The sequence below is a fragment of the Scophthalmus maximus genome, chromosome 2, assembly GCF_022379125.1.
Source record: "Scophthalmus maximus strain ysfricsl-2021 chromosome 2, ASM2237912v1, whole genome shotgun sequence".
Classification (NCBI taxonomy): Eukaryota; Metazoa; Chordata; class Actinopteri; order Pleuronectiformes; family Scophthalmidae; genus Scophthalmus; species Scophthalmus maximus.
The window spans coordinates 6,657,413-6,671,948 of record NC_061516.1 but is presented as its reverse complement, the minus strand read 5'-3'; the positions used below and the strand labels follow the sequence as shown (position 1 = coordinate 6,671,948).

General features: G+C 43.9%; 1 protein-coding gene across 2 annotated transcripts in view; it reads right to left on the bottom strand.

The window, feature by feature from the left end:
* The window catches only part of igsf9bb (immunoglobulin superfamily, member 9Bb), an 89,718-nt gene that overhangs the window by 15,830 nt on the left and 59,352 nt on the right, over positions 1 to 14,536 (bottom strand). The window contains exons 8-16 of one of the 2 annotated variants that reach the window (XM_035626764.2): positions 12,684 to 12,826; positions 12,284 to 12,424; positions 12,060 to 12,176; positions 11,610 to 11,760; positions 8,960 to 9,083; positions 6,267 to 6,442; positions 5,073 to 5,299; positions 1,751 to 1,835; positions 19 to 183 (exon numbers count right to left, since the gene is read on the bottom strand). In XM_035626764.2, the coding sequence (XP_035482657.1) occupies positions 19 to 183; positions 1,751 to 1,835; positions 5,073 to 5,299; positions 6,267 to 6,442; positions 8,960 to 9,083; positions 11,610 to 11,760; positions 12,060 to 12,176; positions 12,284 to 12,424; positions 12,684 to 12,826 (1,329 nt within the window). The remainder of the gene's footprint in view (positions 1 to 18; positions 184 to 1,750; positions 1,836 to 5,072; positions 5,300 to 6,266; positions 6,443 to 8,959; positions 9,084 to 11,609; positions 11,761 to 12,059; positions 12,177 to 12,283; positions 12,425 to 12,683; positions 12,827 to 14,536) is intronic. The other variant, XM_035626763.2, reaches the window with a different exon arrangement.

Below are 14,536 nucleotides of genomic sequence, written 5' to 3'. Positions count from 1 at the left end.
AAGTGTGCTGTCCCTCACCTCTTTTCCTCTTGAGCTTCCGCCGGCGCTGTTTGTTGACGAAGCAGGCGGCCATCGTACTGAACAGGACGGCTGCTGCGAGGAAACAGATGGTGGCCACAATGCCCGCCACCACAGGCCGCGCCAGGCCACGCTCCTCCACCATCTCTGGAGGAGGGAAGAAGTCTGCGGCGTGAGGAGGGAACAGTCAGAGACGCACAGGCAGTCGCAGTAACTGTGTAAAAAGTGCAGAATGCTGCGGGAGAAAATGATTTGTAAGAAAATAAAAAGGGGAGGGACATATCGGTTTGCAGTTGGACATGTGCAGGCAGGTACAGAGGTGAGGGAAATCTGTATCAGAAATAAAGATACAAACGTAAAACTTCAGTTTGCTCACCAGACATCTGATACATGCCAATGTCAACATTCATTTTCTGGCTCCAAAACCAGGGTGATATTTACAACGGGACAACACTGTCAACTTGTCACCAGGAAGCAGCATTTTCAGTTTTTTTTCTCCTACGTAGTATTCATGCGTGCCACCTGACATTTCCTCAATAGCCTCACTACGTATTGCATCGCTCCCTAATCGGAAAGAGAAGACAGATCCTCTCAATTACACGTTCCTGCCGAAGACAGAAAACCTCAGATGAGATTCAAATGTGCCTTTACTTCTGCATGCGACTTGGAAATTGGACTTTTCTGATGACTTTGCAGAAAAGTATCTGCATTCAGAACTTTCACTGTAGGAAAATGGGCACAGGCAAATAATGTTTTTGTCCAAACATAAACTCTGCTGAGACGATGGAAATAAAGCTACAGGTTCTGAAACATTGCAACTCTGCACTTTCATGAATGCAAATGAAAAATACAAACACAATAAATAAAACACATAAATACAGTCCATAAACATCCTTTCATTAAGTCTCTGTCACCGGACCATTGTTTGACAACTTGGGTAAGAATTTGAATAAGAATTCTGACCTATGACCAAGCAGACGTCTGTAGTGAACATTAATAACATTAATTGCAGAAATGAACCAGGTACGCCGGCCAAGTTATGCAGAGTGATTCGGTCAACTAAGTCTGGCACATCCACATCACGTTTCAAACTAGTACGGATCAACAGAGGAGTGAGCCGGAGCAGCCCAGCTCTGCAGCTCCACCAGTGGGGGGCAGCAGAGTTCTTCCAGAGACCCTTACCAAGCGATGTACTCTGTGACCTCTGCAGTGGGAGCGTGAACATCCCATTTTGAGGAGTTTAATTTAGGATGCAAAACAGACGTTCAGTGTTGTGAACAATACAAGGCTTTGATGAATCTTTTTCCTTTTTTCCTTTTTGAGCACAGAGCAGCCCGATGCAATCTGCGGGAGACGGGCGGCACGGTGATGTCATACTTCAGGATGCTACAAAGGAGTGTGCATGTGCGGCAAGCTCAAATTGAATTGTGCTGAGGGGGCAAAATGTAAAGTTGGGGATTGCTGAGTGTGCAATACATCCGCAGCCCCTTCCCAGCTCAGGAGTGTGAACACAGCCTGGGGTTAGCGATGCAGGTCAGAGCCAGAGGTTGTCGGGTTGAATCCCGGCACTGCCAGGAAAAGATCCTTTGAATTCAAGGCCGTTATTCATGTCATCTCTTAGTTTGCTACTAATTTTACATGCATTTGTACTGAGAAATGTAGGTTTATATATTAGATAGTTGTATTTTCCAGTTAACAATGACCACATGCCGTATGTGATCCAATGACTTACCTGTGCTGGACACTCCTACTACGTTGCTGGGCTCGCTGATCGTGTCCTCCATGACGGCCATGACACGGAACTCATACCACGCCTCCTAGCAGCAGAAGAGCAGAGAGACGCAGCGTCAGAGGGCGAACCATCAGAGATCGACTCAGTCGGACTGTTACCATTTAGTTTTGCCACCACAATTCATGGGATCGGAAAGGCTTGAAATAGATAATTCCGAAACGAAAGGCACATGGAATCAGTTGTTTCTGTAAACTGAAAATTGCATTATTTCGTCTTTTTAAGGGTCGCTCTCAATTTTTAGGTCAGTTTACTCATCATAAGCCTTGGTGTGGGAATTTTAAAATAAAATAACCCTGATTATGTCATAATGATGTCATCAGAATAATCGTGGACTGGATTTGAAAAGGCTGCAGTTTGAAAGAGCAGGGAATTTATAGACAATACTAACAGTTGGCACTTTGGTAACAGTTGGATCTGATATTTTTAGAGCTCGCCTCATACTAGGGACAAAAAGGGAATCAGTCTTAACCTCTGCTGCTTTTATAAAGCCGTCAGTGTCTCCAGAGGGAGCTGTGTGAAGTCTGATCAACGTCCTCACGTGATGTCACGTGAATCGGCATCAGTTGCAGTCTGAAGACTACGAGTCTGACAAATATCCGGGGGTGTGGAGTTGGAAATAAGTGAGCTTCTGCGTGAGGTTAGAGGCTCCAGGCTGCAACAAGCACAACACACCCCAGTCTCTGACCTGTCAGTGATCACTGCACGAGGAAGAAGAAGAAGAAGAGTGTGTGGAGCAGAGAAAGACGCCATCTCTGCTTCTGCCGCATCGACTAGGATCCTGCTCTATGCCGTAAAAAAAATTCAGCTTCTGATTCAGAACTGATTCAGCTTCGCTGTCACAAAGAACGTTACAGGAAATCTTTCCTGCCACAAGCCATAACACTTCATGACACCTCACCTCTGGCTGACAGATAGACCTTGTTCCACTGTCAATACTTCATGTAAATTCTGTGAATTTATTATTCTTAATTTCTCTGTGTTTTCTTTTTGCAATTCGTATATTTTAAATTTATTGTGTAAATATTGTATATATTTTTTAATGTGTGGTGCTGCTACACTAGAATTTCCCAGCTGGGGATGAATAAAGTATTTATCTATCTATCTATCTGTCTGTCTATCTATCTATCTATCTATCTACATGAGTCTGACAGTTTTAAAGAAACGCAATGGTAATCTGTAGAACAGTTTACCGATCTTGAATACAGTTGTGTATTCTTTTAAGCGGCATGTAAACTTTAATTATCGGGAGCAAATTGGTTTAATATGTATGTATTTTCACTGATGTTGAATCTCAATAGGAAATGGGTGAAATTGAAAATGTGACTGTGATAACGAATGTGTCATGTGGCTAAGACGGATAAATCACAGTGACTGAGTCGTTAAGAAAGGACACATTAATCCTTCCAGGATCGATTTTTCATTGATGTGCAGGGTCAGCGACAGCAGCAGCTCCGGACATGTAGATTCACCCAGTGTCTTGCTCGGAGGCACGAACAAAAAGAAATCTACTTTAGCAGGATGCAACACCGCTGGTGTGACACTCGGGAGCCTCGCGAGATCAATGGCTCCTGTACGGTCAGAGAAGATTGAGGAGTCGAATGTGGACCAAGTGTGTCACATCAAATGTCCACTTTCACACAGATTCACAGAAGGTGACGGCCAACTAGAAGGTCCGTCCTGGTGAAATGACCTCGACTGACACAGTGAGAAGTGTGCAGCAGAAAATATACAAGAGAGCGTGCGTGTGTGTGTGTGTGTGTGTGTGTGTGTGTGTGTGTGTGTGTGTGTGTGTGTGTGTGTGTGTGTGTGGTGAGAGAGCTGGAGAAGAGTGTGTGTGGGTGTCTGCTGTGCAGTGGAAGGAGATAAAAGTATCTGCATGGACCACAAAGTGGTGGTGAGACTAAAGACAGAGGCTCAGACGAGTCATGGCAGGAGAATTAGCCGACACGAGCAAGACGTGAAATACAGAGAAAGGAGCATTGTGTCACAACTCATAAATCCGGGTATAGATTTTTTCTTTCTTTCCTGTAGTGAAAATGGCTCTGGTAGATGTAATGTCCAGCCAGTTGAACATTGTCCTCATAACCTACATGGAGACCTTGCATCCGGCTCACGTTTCAGCTGCTGGCTCAGTACATGTGGCCTGCAGGCTCGTAGAGGTGGAAGCAAAAGAGACGACAAGAGTTTGCACTGAGATGTCAGGGAGTGAGCCTCGTCAGCGTGTGAACAACTTCACTGTAACTATGACAACCAAGGTGAAAAATGGCAGCACGCGATTATACATTCATAAAAACATTCATAAACTGATTTGGGTTTATGTAATTTGGAGCATGAAGAGAAAGAAATCAAAGCCATGAGGCACGTTCACATGCTCTCCATGTCTCGGTGTGGGTTTCCTCCACGTACTGTAACCTACTGTTAAGTGTCCATCAGTGTGAATGTGAGTGTCCATGTGACAGCCCTGTGTCAGACTGATGACATCTGAGGCTCCTCGGTGACCCAACCATGCTCACTTCTGTTGAGTAGTCAATTCATATATAAAAATTGTCATACATGAAACTAAATTCAAATCACATTAACAACAGCAAAACTGAAGAAAAGGATGGAATAATGTTTATGAACTGATGGTGCTTGGAAATAATAATGCCACCTTCAATCTGGCGTCAGAGGGAAATTCTGGCACTCTTCATCGGGGGCCTTGTTCTCTCAGTTGTTCTCTCACAGTTGTGTTCAGTCTGACAATAACTCTGCGCTCAACATCTCTGCGGCAGAGGTTTGCGAAATGGGATTTCGGCAAAACAAGGTACAGCAGAGGCTCCTGGCATGAGCTGCTCTCCTCTGTGTGACCTGACTGTTATGAGGACAACCGTAAATCAGTGCACAAAGATGGAGGAGGACCTAATTACCTGTTAATTATTCTGATCAATAATGTACCGTAGCACATAGACAAACACAAACGGACATATATTCCTGTGCAACATTCTACAGTCACAGCCACGTCGCCATGGAGAAGCACAGGATCGTAGAGGAGGTTCAAAACGCTGACAGATGGAAAAATGTGATATTTCAACAGATCACCCTGAGTGAGGGCTAAGTGCCTAATGCTGTCCACCGCCGTTGGATTAATGTCATTAGGATTAACGTGCGTGTCTGAAGATGTGGAAATTGAAAAGTGTGTTTAGCTCAGATACACTATCTCTATAGCGTCTTGTGTGTGTGATAGTGTAACAGTGTGTGACTGTGGCAGTTCACAGCCTTTTACCTGGATGAGGTCTCGGGCAAGCAGCTCCGTCTCCCCAGCAGTAATGCTGTCATCCAAGACCTCCCACCTCTCGCCGAGGCGGAACTCCATGACATAATGCTGGATAGGTGCTGTGTGATTGGCAGGCGGGATCCAGGTGAGCAGGACTCCCTGCTGCGTGCGATTGGCTGTGAGGCACCGTGGTGGGGTAAGCAGCACCAATGGTTCAGGGGTACTTATAGGAAATACTGAAAGAGCATGTTAGGGTTCAGAAGATGTTCAGTGGGTATCACCACCAGCATGATAAAAGTCAATCTGCTTTACACTCTTCAACTGGACGTGATCAAGCTTTTATACCACATGCATCTCTAACATGCGTTAAAGTCACACTCCTCATCACTTCATCTCTGAATCCTTTCATCCTTTAACACCATTTCATAAACATTTCATCTCATTCATCTTCATCTTTTATCTGAGCTACGACTGTCTTGACAGTCCGGTTCTGGCCAACGTGCTGCTCTTCACTCAGTATTCTCTGACCATATTAGAAACTAAAGGAGACACATTATGCTCATATCCAGGTTCATAATTGTCATTTGGGTTATTACTTAAAAAGGTTTACATGCTCCAATGTTCAGTGAACACCTCGTTTTTCTTGTACTGTGAACTTCGCAGACCTTTGACATACACAAAAACCCTATAACACATAGCAGAGGAAAGGGAATAACTAAAAAAATCACAATATGTCTCCTTTAAGTCCTGGAAGATGTGTCAGGATATGGCAAATAAATAGTGGAAGACTTTGTTAAAAGTGTTGCAAAGGAGAAAAAGACCAGCAGGAGCTGAACGCCTTGTTGTCCTTGTTTCTGCTCCTAGACTGACACATGAATAGTTAACCAATTTTCAGCATGTCACTTATATTTAAGTAACAATCTATGACAGCTTCATTTATACTTAATATTTATCCCTTTCCCTGGCTGCTGTAAGGAATGATATAATGCATCATGATTCAACAGAAGCCCACTTAAAGCTAATCTTCCATTGCATTTTCTAATAATCACCATTAAAGGTCCTTGGCGTTATGGGTTCATCTCTTCTACAAGACAACAGGGCTCCAAGTTACAGACATTGTGGTCCGTCCTATCTGCCTGACTACCAAAGCCATCTCATCTCTGGATCCCTCTGTCCGGGTTGGGCAGCCGTGAGCACACTCACCTAGTGTGTTCACAGTGACAACCTCGCTGAAGGGTCCTGTGCCGAGCTTGTTCTGGGCCAGGACGCTGAACTGGTATGTCGTCTCTGGCTCCAAACCGGGCACCAGCATCCAGTCGTGGCCCCCAGGCACTGGTGTGGAGAGCCAGTCGTGTGGACCTAGGCGCTCCCTCTTCAGCCTGTACAGGAGTCAGAGTGGCAGGACAGAGGGAAGTAGATTAGCACGTGGAGGGGAAGATGTCGCCTTCTTGTCAAAAAGCTAGAATCTAAACGTCAGTCTTTTGTCAGCATCATTGTCATTTGTCATTTCAACACACTACAATGTGACATAATGCTACATCATTTTTGACAGCAGTTCTAGTGACATCACATACTGAGGAGTGGTAATGGTGATGGCAATAAGCTCATGCTGCTCTTTGCAGTTTGCTGTTGCCAGTTATTCAACGCCACCTGCACCTGAGCAACGGATAAAGCAGAAAAACTGGACACATGCAACGACCGCGACAGCCGCACAGTAGGCACAGAGAAATACAGTGATATTTTTTAATGCTTCAAAATACGTCATGCAACACATCACTGACTGAGAAAACATCATTTTAAAATAACGTGACCCGGGATATTAGGAACATTTGAATGACTGCACCACGCCACACAGTTTGATGCATCATATTTTTCACCTATGAGACAGCTGAGCACACTTACTGTAGGTCTCTGATGAGAGTAGTTACACTAAAGCAATTTATCTTATGTTTGACCGCTGAGTTGCTCTGTATTACAAAAATGTTGCCCGTGTCACAGTTTACCTTTAAAAGCCCTGTGAACGATTTGGCAAACACGCAGTAGCACTTTGTAGAGTTGTATATCACAATATCCAAAAGGGTCCGGTCGTGTCTGTTGCGGTAAGAGGGTTCGTTTGAAAACCCGCTCTCTTCATCCCTAGCCGATGAAGAGCGAACAAGGACTTTTAAATAGCTGCCGGCCCGCAGAGGCCTGGCCCACCTGAGACATGACGCCGAGAGGCTGCTCCGCCCGCTTCCCCCACTGACGGTTGCGTCAGTCGGATCATCATTGATTAAAGCTGCCAGAGTAGAGTTAGGATCCCATTTCTGATATTTTCCTCCGTCGCACGTAGTCCGATACTATCAGCTCTGTTTGTGGTGGAGTTGTCTCCGTCGGTGCGAATGACAACGTGGGACGATATCGGAGGGACACACGGTATGTTTGTGAGAACGGCAGGTTAGTTCCGCGTTGATTGTCTCATTCACTTCCAATGATTGCACTAACAGCTTCAACGCAACTGGTGTTATATGAATGTAGAATAATGAATCATTAACTTTCAAATGATTATTTCAGACCTGTGTGTGCAGTGATCTCACCTACAGTGCTGCGCTGACACTGCACTCTCTCACCTCTCACACCACCTCATTGAGCATAAGAGCAGCACAGCACTTTTATGTCTATGTGTTTTTGTGAGCATGTGTGCTGCATGTCAGGGATCCTGAGGAAGAGCAGAGGAGCATGAACTGTGGTGGAACTGTACAGCAGTTTACACTTTCTTCCGCGAGCAGGGAGCAGATGAGCTGCCATTAAAATGTCAAGTCTGCAAAAAGTGTGACGGAGTGTGGGAGACGGCGTGCAGGAGGAGGCTCTCTCCACTAGAAGAACGCACCAAACCCTGAATTTAAGAGCCAGCTAAACCATAGCAGAGTCTGAAACACTCATGACATTCAACATCCAGGTGGAACTGTTAGCGTCGGCATCCTTTTTTCATTCACTGCTGGTAGTTCGGTTCTACAAATTATAAAAATGTTTCGTACAATTTCACACAAATTTTAGCACATCAACAACCCATAAAGGAATAGGCTAGAGGAGTTCCTGCACATGGATGCTACAATGCAGCCGCAGAGTTTTCAAACTAAAGCGGGGGCAGCCCCCTTTTTTCAAACGTCTCTGTTTGAGGTGCTCGAGAATCTGGAGTCGTGCGGACGGCAGACGTTACCATGGCAGCAGATCAAAACATAGTAGTGTGGATGTGGCCTTCCTGGCAGCAGTTACGGAGAAAAAAATGTGTTTCTGCCTGATTATGAGATCAGGTGCTGTGTCTTCCACGAGTAAAAACTATTGTAAAGAACACACCCACACCCACACACACACACACACACACACACACACACACAAGATGAATTACCATTGTGGTTAATGTTTTCACTGCCCTATTCTTGATCTTTTAAGAAACTGCTCAAATTTTACCAAATGAACCAAACTTACAGTAACTTTTTTTTGACATCTCCTTGCTCTGCACACACACACAGCCATCAGCCCAAATGCTTTTTGGGAAGTCAAATGAGTCGTACGATCTCAAGTAGTCAACTGATCAAACACTTCAGACTCAGTCACGCAGCAGCAAAGCGGCGGCAGCAGCTTCAGCAGCAAAGCGGCGGCAGGTAGCAGCAGCGGCGGGACAGAGAGCCTTTGGGTCATGTTCAGTTTAGTTGCAGCTGTTGTTTACTTGTTCCTCTAGAAATTTCAAGGTAAGAGACGAAGACTCACTATCACTGGACCGCCATGTATTTCCATCTCTACGTTTTCACAACTGCTCTGAACACAACCCTGGAAGAGACACGTTTACCCACCAACGGGAGGAAGTACTGGAAGAAGAAAAAGAGCAGGAAGCAAAGCATGCTGGGATGACTCACACATGGCCATACCAGACTGAGAATGTCTGTTGGAAGCCTCCATCATAGCTCGCCACCCAGGACACATTGGCCCACGTGGAGGATGCCACTACGTGGACAGCGGTGGGGGCGTGTGGGCTTGTGCCTGCAGGGAGGGGAAGGTGGATTAAAGGGCACATTAGTCACCGAGGCCCCGTTGCTGTACAGTTCATTCATATAACTTGTCAAAGATATTTACTGTGAGCTGGACCCAGTCATGTGTATTTCAGCTGCCAGCAACCTACGTTTAACTGTGAAGGGAAAAAAATAGGAGGGGTATACAGTATATTTGAGTAATGTCAATGTTAATGTAGTTCAATAAGTTTGTGGGTTTTTTTAAGTGGAAGGACTGAGAATAATCTTAGCCAGTCAAAAGTTTTAAGATCCACTTCCATGGTTTAGTTTAGCAACAGGAAACAACTCCTCAAGTCACAGTTTGCTGTGATGTAAGTGGCTCACATCCAGAGAGGAAGCACAGTGGTCAGCCGGGTCAAAGACAAGGCCAGAGGCATTACAATGTTTTAGACATTCAACAATTCATTATTAATTCATGCGATATGATTTTCTTCCAGGACATTTTGTTATTGTGCTTGAGTGTAGCGGAGTAATAGAAAGAGTGCACTGCTTAGCCCGTCCTGTATCTGTTCCCTTAGGGAACGCCACCTTAGGTCATACAGTATCTACCACCCACCTCTGTTATCAATTATGATTATCTAGTGTGGTAAATAAAGGTGACATATTACTGACTTTTGGAGTATTCATAGGTGTCTGTCTCTGATGTCACAGTTGGACTCCTTTGGGGTTAACCCCGCATGCGATCTGAGAATCTCCACTCTTCTGGTGAAGGGGCGTGACATTTCCTACACATTTTGAAATCGGTTGACCAATCACAACAGACTGGGCCAGCTGGCCAATCAGAGCAGACTGGGGTTTATTGGAAGGAGGGGCTTAAATAAGTCCAGGCTTTTCAGACAGAGGGTGAAAGGAGGAGCTGCAGGAATGGGCAGGGTTGTAGGAATATGATGTTGACCCGCTGACTACAGGTCAGCATGACCCGTTGTGAAATGTTCTGAAATGTCTTGGCAAGATAAGTGACAGAAACAAGATGTTCCACAAACACCAAAACATGCATAATACTAGGGTCTGCGTGAAACAAATGAAAAGGGAATGAATGAGTAATGAACTGAATGTATGGGGATTTGATCTGTGAATTCTGCTGATGAAGAAGACCTCGTTGAACTGCAGCTCAGATCCTCTTCCACTCTTCTTTCTAATACCACATTCCACAAAATATTTGGCGAGCAAGAATATTTTGACTGTAATCACCCAAGGAAGTGTGATGGATGACCTGAATAAAATCATCATAACGTTTTTATCCATTGGTCACACTAAATATTAAAAAAACAATTAAAGACATACAGTTTTGTTTAGTTTTTATTTGAAAAAAGCAAGCATATGCAGCTTGCTAATATATATCTAGTATGTTTATTTAGTTTGATTGTGTACACTTATTTATTCTTAAGTTTTCATTGTGAATGTACCACAATTAATTATTTTGCATTAGAAATTAGAGTAGAATTGATTTCCTCATCTAACTGTGAGTAGGCTTATCACAAAATGTTAGTGGGAAAACTCAAATGTGAAGGAAAATGGTGAATTCAAGTGTGTGATGAGTTGAGAGTGAGGCCACTCTATAGCCCTTTTGGCAACAGGCATAAATCAAGAATAACTTTTATCTTTAACTATCGTAGTTCCACCATAATTTTGGCGTCTAATGACAATCGTCTTGTGTTTCACACATGACCAAGACGACTTTATCTTTAAGAGCTCTGTGAGAACCAGCTCTGCTAGTTCTGAAGTATAATCATTGTGCATCATTCACAAACGCGCACACACAACACGTGCACCTGTATATGTTAACAGTCAACTTGAATACTCAATGTTCTTTGCAAGTATAGGATCATTACTTTGTGGTTTTTGTGTTTTCAAAGTATACGTGCATAGTTAAATGAATAATGTTATCACTCCGCAGAGTAGTTCACTGTTTACTAACCCCTCCTCCAAACAGTTATTGTCCAATCACAACTTACAGTAGCAACTGTCTCCACTATGGTCAAATTGTAAAGCATTGATTTACATTAGCTTCAAATATCATAAAATAAATACATCAGGTCTGAGCAGGGCCATCGAAAGAAATGTGAATCTAATAATTTTTCTTTACCAAGGAGTTTATAAATTTAGTCCGTCTTGAAGCGTAAAATCGTGTAGTGTATGTTGCCATCAAGTGCATTCAGATGTTTTTACTTTGTTCACAATTAAAAATGATTCAACATTAGGCTATGAATTAACCCAGACATTGCAATTTCTTTTTTTCTTTTTTAATCATATGGCTAATGTGAGTTAACCACGATTGATGAAACATGCTTCAATGGCTGTAATTTCTCCAAGTAAGTTGACTGTTTGCAGCCAGAAATGAGAAGCTGTTATCAAGCACCCATCGTTTAAAGCAACTAAGGGGGTCTGGAGCTTCGTAAAGGGCCAATTACTGCATTTGCTAAATAAAGAGAGCCTCATGTCTTATACGAGTTGTATTCATGTAAGCTTTTACATGTACAGTACACGTGTTGGGTACCTATGACTTGGACGTGCGTGCTGGCAGTGATGCTCGTGGCAACGTTGGTGGCGACACACTCCCACTCCCCGTGGTCCTCCTTGGTGAGGGACTTGAACTGTAGGCTGCCACGGGGCAGAACGTTGTGCTTGCTTTTGCTGGGCTTCCCTACCTGTCGCCCACAAGGCATGGAGAGACAGAGTCGGCGAGAGGTGCACAGTTCGCAGGCACAAAGAATCAACAGTCTTCAATCTCAAATCTATGACGATAATGTTGCTATGTTTGTGTCAAATTGTACAGAATGATGAGTTATAAATGTCATTTTCACAAGTGGGAGACAAAAACAATAGCTCATCACATAAAGTCTGACACAGTCACAAGTATCAGAAATTAAAGTAACCTAAAATAATACGAAGCACTGATTAATCCACATTTCATACAGCAGAGTGTGAGTGCGGAGTTGTGTCTGACCTTCCGCCATGTGATGTTGGGAAAAGGGTCTCCCTCCGCCTCACAAGGGATGACCAGTTCTCTCCCAGCCTCCTGCCTGTACTCCCCTCCAGGAACCACTGAGAATTTGGGAGGGTCCTGCCCCAAGTGAAACAGCCAAGAAGGGATAAAACTGATGAGTGAACTTGGAACACGGACGCATCAGAGTTGACTTTAATTCAAATGCACAGTGACTAGACATATACCTTTAGCACCAAGGGAGCGGGAGGGGACCATCCCATGGAACCCAGGGCATTGTAAGGCATGCAGGTATAGGTGCCGAGAGAGTCCTCGGTCACCTCTGCCACACGGATGCTTCCATCGTCCATTTGGCTCCAACCAGGGTACTGTGGATGTAGGAGTCATGGACAATGTGTAAGGAAGTGTAATACTTTATAACAGGCCAATATTAAGTGATTGCTGCTGTCAGTAACTCAGGGGAACTCATATTTCTAAATTACTAAAAAGCAGTCCTGGAGGTTCCCTTCAATAAGAGAGAAGGAAATATTGGATACCAAGGGATGAATCAAAGAAATGCCATCGAAATGCCAGTCTGAGGTGGAGTAAAGTGAGCGGAACTAAAGCTGCTGCACTGCACCAGCTCACCTTATCTATCCGGAGAGGGAGGCCATCTTTCTTCCACTTAACCAGAGACACAGGGGGGTTGGCATCTACAGGACAGCGAATGAAGCCAGGCAAACCAATGGCCACGTAGATAACAGATGGCATGTTTACCACACGGGCAGGATCTGGTGAAGAACACAGAGAAAACTAAGTCGCAAATCGTCTCTTTACAGCCTGGAAAGTCCGGTGCCTGGTGATTATAATAGCTGTCCAGAAAAGACTGGGAAGTCGCACAGTTTAGTGGGAGTGGGCTCATCGCAGAATGATAAATGGATTCATGTGCAGCACAGCTGGTCTCAGAGCAGCCTCTGTGTGTGTTTTCAGGAACACAGCATTATCCCGGCACATTGGGTTAATTTCTCAGCGGAAATTAAATGAGCAGCAGAGTGTACAACACAGACAACACAGTAAACCACAAGATTTTAAGCCAGGATCTACAACACTGTCACTGTCTACTTTGGTAAAAAAGAGCCATCACCATCAATTGTCAAAATGATCCTGGAGAAGAGGCACAGAAAGGTCTGTGTTAATACTAGCATTGTCTGTTAACATAAAAGCTGTGTGCCCCGAGCAGGAAACTGCAATTGGTTGTCGTCGTGATGATCACTCCAGCAACAAGTGTCAGGCAAACTCACGGTCAAGCATTGAGGCAACACGTAAATGAGAGTGCTCAGTAAGCGGTAATCCACCCCGAACTGTAATGGTTTCTTTCTTGGCACATGTTCCAACCATCCAGTAACTACAGAACAAGATCCGCTGTTTGCAGATGAGTGGGAGTGGGAGCGCGACCGGATGGGTATAAAATTGCATCGTCTGCGAATAAATGAACATTGAAGTGTTGGTTGAGCAGAATCATGCTATTTATGTATAAAGTAAACAGCCATGGTCCAAAGATCCACCCCTGTGGCACTCCGTTTCTCACGGCAAGTTCATTTGACTGGTTACCTTCAGCCACAACAGTCTGGGTTCTCCCTGAGAGGTTAGGGGGGAACCATTTTATTTTGTTTTTCATCTAAACCAGAGAACTGCAATTTGCGAAGAAGGATATCGTGATCAACCGCATCAAATTCTTTGGAGAGATCAATAAATGAAGCTGCACAATATTGTTTATTATCAAGAGATTCAATTCAATTGTATTTGTATAGCGCCAAATCAAGGAAATACATTGTCTCAAGACACTTCAATAAGTCAAAATTACAATATTACAGAGAAAACAAATCCCACAGTCGCCACACTTGGCGACTCTGGATGAGAAAAAACTTCCTTTTAACAGGAAGAAATCTCTGTCAGAACCGGACTCAGTTGGGGGAGAAACATCTGTCTCGACCAGTTGGGATGTACAACCGCCGTTTTAATCTCTACCAGACTGATACTTATAATTACGGAAATAATACTGACTCTTACCAATGCAATTATGTGGCTATGTCGTTAATGACCGAAGCTGTGACTGTAATTGTACTGTGACCGGGGCGAAGTCCAGACTGCTGCGGCTGAAGCATGTTCTGGGAGCTAATGAAGTTGCATAATTGAGAAATGACCAGAGATTCTACGACTTAAGCTGTAAATGGAAGTTTGGATATTGGACGGTAGTTGTTAAGTTCAGATACATCACCACTTTTGTGTAACGGGACTAACAATGCAGATTTCCATGGAGAGGTTATGATGCCGATTAAAAATGGATGCTAACTGGATGCTGGCTGTACTTTCATATATAACATACAGAAAATGTTCATTTTTACAAAACGTTCTCAATACTATTCCATGAAGGAACCAAGTCACAAATGTATCTATATATCCTGTTAATAAAATCTCATTATTCCAACCAAATGTAAACA